The 3273-nt window shown below is 39.3% G+C and overlaps 1 protein-coding gene across 1 annotated transcript in view; it reads left to right on the top strand.

Moving 5' to 3' along the window:
- The first annotated feature begins 1534 nt into the window (after positions 1–1534).
- The window catches only part of smarcc2 (SWI/SNF related, matrix associated, actin dependent regulator of chromatin, subfamily c, member 2), a 9700-nt gene continuing 7961 nt past the window's right edge, over positions 1535–3273 (top strand). Inside the window, exons 1-5 of the mRNA XM_034869528.1 lie at positions 1535–1661; positions 2360–2479; positions 2561–2646; positions 2811–2908; positions 3096–3124. Of these exons, the coding sequence (XP_034725419.1) occupies positions 1551–1661; positions 2360–2479; positions 2561–2646; positions 2811–2908; positions 3096–3124 (444 nt within the window). The 5' untranslated portion in view covers positions 1535–1550. The remainder of the gene's footprint in view (positions 1662–2359; positions 2480–2560; positions 2647–2810; positions 2909–3095; positions 3125–3273) is intronic.

Here is a 3273-nt window from a genome sequence, read left to right as displayed (position 1 = left end):
TAATAATAATAACAATAATAAATGTGTAGTTTCATTTTTTGCCTGGAGAGAAAACTCAAATCAACGATTTATACTTCTTTCTTCATTCTGCTTAATATTTCACCAGCCCTAAAGTTACATTTGTGAAACCTTTGAGGATTCCTAATCCACAGGTTTGGAAAAACTACCAAAAGCAATGGCATGCAGATGTGGTAAACATCCCTGCCATTTTTGCCATGAAACTTTTTAAAATGTCCAATAAAAAGTTGTCTCCCTTGCACATTGCCTCTATTGACCACCAGGCAGCAGAAGGAAAACTAGTTAAATTCAGCCAGAAATAAATGACAAGTGACACTTAGGGGCATTGGTTCTCTCACTGCCCCCCTGCTGTCACACCACGTCTCTCCTGAATGAATTGAATAGATCAAATAAATAATATTTATAAAAAATACTACTACTACCACTACTATTAATGATAATAAAAATAATCCTAATCCTAATCACAATAAATACAGATAATTGAAAAGACAGTGGACGTTCTTCAATAATAAAATACTGTGAAAATCAACTTTATATGTTTGACCCTTCTTAGTAGAGGTTATGCAATCCTATTAATTAATTGATAGCAGTCAAGCGGACAGTACACACCTGATTCACATGAATAATTATCAAATATTATTAAAACCCCATTGTTTGTAAATACAATATATGCACTCACTACCACTGAATCAGAACCTCTGTTGAAATTGATTTTCAATGTTATGGGTCTTATTTCATTGCCTGCCTTCTTTATCCAAGTGTCTCATGAGCATAGTTACAGGCAGCTCGTGGACAGTGAGGAGATGTTTGCTATATGCAGCAACAAATTTTGTAGCCTAAAACACGTGTGGCATTGCTTAGAGTCCCCTTAAATTGGATGAAGTTACTCTGAACTCATCAAGAAAAACCGTTAGTTTTTTCCATTTTCACTTTACTTGAATATTTCTATTTTTTAGGCAACTCTTTATTCCACTACATTTATCTGACGGCTATGGTCATATTATTTTACATGTAAAACACATAATCACTATTATCAAATATAATAATATTACTGTTATGCTACCCAGGAGATCCTAAAGAAGTTACAACTAGGTCTAGTTTGAACAACATTTAAGTAGTGCTTACATGTTATTACACCAATAATGATGATCCAATAATAGTATAATATGACACTGGCAGGAGCCATTCTGCATGAGTAGCCCTACTTTGACTATTTATAATGGCAGTACATTTTGTTAACATTTGTACTTGAACGTTTTGAAAGCATTACTTTAACTTGTAACTAAGTATTTAAAAAAAAAAAAAGGTTTTGTTGGGTTTGCATTTAACTAAGTAATCTGAATACTGCTTCCACCACTGGTGTATGCCACTACTTTTCAAATCTCCCACATGATGAAGTATTCTAAAACTCATTCCCTACATAAGTGCGCCACCTGTTGTACGTCAATTGTTATTACACTTGCCAGCAGTTGTAGTACCGGACCTTGGCCGCTGGGCGGCAGACGGCGTCGACTAGTTGTCTGCAGTCAAAGATGGCGGTGCGGAAGAAAGACGGCGGCCCGAATGTAAAATATTTCGAAGCGTCTGATACCGTTTCTCAGTTTGATAATGTCCGCGTCTGGCTGGGAAAGAATTACAAAAAGGTACTGACCGCATGTTTTGTATCCATACACACGCAGCGTATATTTTTTCATCCTGAAATGTGGCGACTTATCTGTTGGGCAGAGGCAGTGACAAAGAGAGGAGGGAGGGTGCTGCTGAACGTCCAGCTGTTTGATTCACTCGAGCCGGGATACAAAAGGATGCTGAGCCAACAGCTGCAACAGATGCAGCCTCGAATGACGGCATCCTTTCACGTTATTGTAGCTAAACCGATGCAAAAGCAGCCCACAATCAGTCCTCCGAGGATCATATTTTGCAAAAGGGCTTATTTAGCCGGCCAGTCAGCTAGCTAGCTAGCTAGTAAGCTAATCAGCTAACGGCAATGCAGCTCAGATCCAGATGTTGGCTCTGTGGCGCGCGGCGGTGACTGAAGCCATGATCCGTCTGGAATAACACTGAGTGGTGTGCTGGTGTTTAGACACATTGATTTAATCAATTAAGTGCATTAGCTCTTTAAAATGCTTCAATAAAAATGATTAAAATGCCGATCACCATATCAGATATTACAAATTATAACGGTTAATTTACCCTGAATAATAAGGAAGACAGCAATGCTCCCTCCACTTATTGACTTAATCGATCACACATAGCACTTATCAGCACACTGTAGTTAACTTTTAGGTGTCCTCTCTGTGGCTTAGCTCTGCCTGACTGACTCTCTGTGTTGATGTCCTCGCAGTACATCCAGGCCGAGCCCCCTACCAACAAGTCTCTGTCTAGCCTGGTGGTCCAGCTGCTCCAGTTCCAGGAGGAGGTGTTCGGTCGGCATGTCAGCAACCCTCCGCTCACCAAGCTGCCAGTATGTTTCCATTCACACAGACATACAGATGACTTTCCCCCTACGGAGGCATTTTGAAATGGTTTTGTATTGTGTCTGCAGATGAAGTGTTTTCTGGACTTCAAGTCAGGAGGGGCCCTCTGCCAAATCCTTGCTGCTGCCTATAAGTTTAAGAGTGACCAAGGATGGTAAGACTTTCTTTCCAGCTAGTGTAAATGTTATTTAAATGAACCAACTGAAAAATGAATTGTGTTATCTGTGCTCTGAGTACTCCTTTAGTTAGAGTTGAGTTAGAGTTGTATTTTGGCTATGTTGCTGTTTCATGTGTAACTCCAGTCTAATTTCCTGGTAGGCGCAGGTTTGACTTCCAGAATCCGTCGAGGATGGACCGAAATGTCGAGATGTTCATGACGATTGAGAAGTCTTTAGTGCAGGTGAGTTTGCCTCAGAGTTGTTCTTTATGTTTGTAACACACATAATGTGGACTGCAAAAAGGTTTTCAGTTTTTAAATGTTTAAGGTGTAATAGCAGTGTTTTTATCATTGACAACATCATTTAAAAAAGCTTCTTTCACTTGCCACACTTTCCACACAACACAACATTACCACAAAATGCTATAATTATAATTGTTTTTAAGAGATCAACTGTGACCTCCAGCAGGAATCCGTTGACACATTTTCATTGTTTGTTTTCCTGCAGGCACCAGAGCTAAATGATTGCAAAGAAAACACTCAGTTTGAGAGGTTACATGTTTCTTATGATTACATCATATTTGTGAAGTGCCTAAGAATCACGCTGTTCGCACTTCACAGAAG

This window comes from Etheostoma cragini, chromosome 4 (assembly GCF_013103735.1).
Source record: "Etheostoma cragini isolate CJK2018 chromosome 4, CSU_Ecrag_1.0, whole genome shotgun sequence".
Lineage (NCBI taxonomy): Eukaryota > Metazoa > Chordata > Actinopteri > Perciformes > Percidae > Etheostoma > Etheostoma cragini.
Note: the sequence above shows the minus strand (reverse complement) of the source record. Positions and strands in the feature narration are given on the sequence as shown.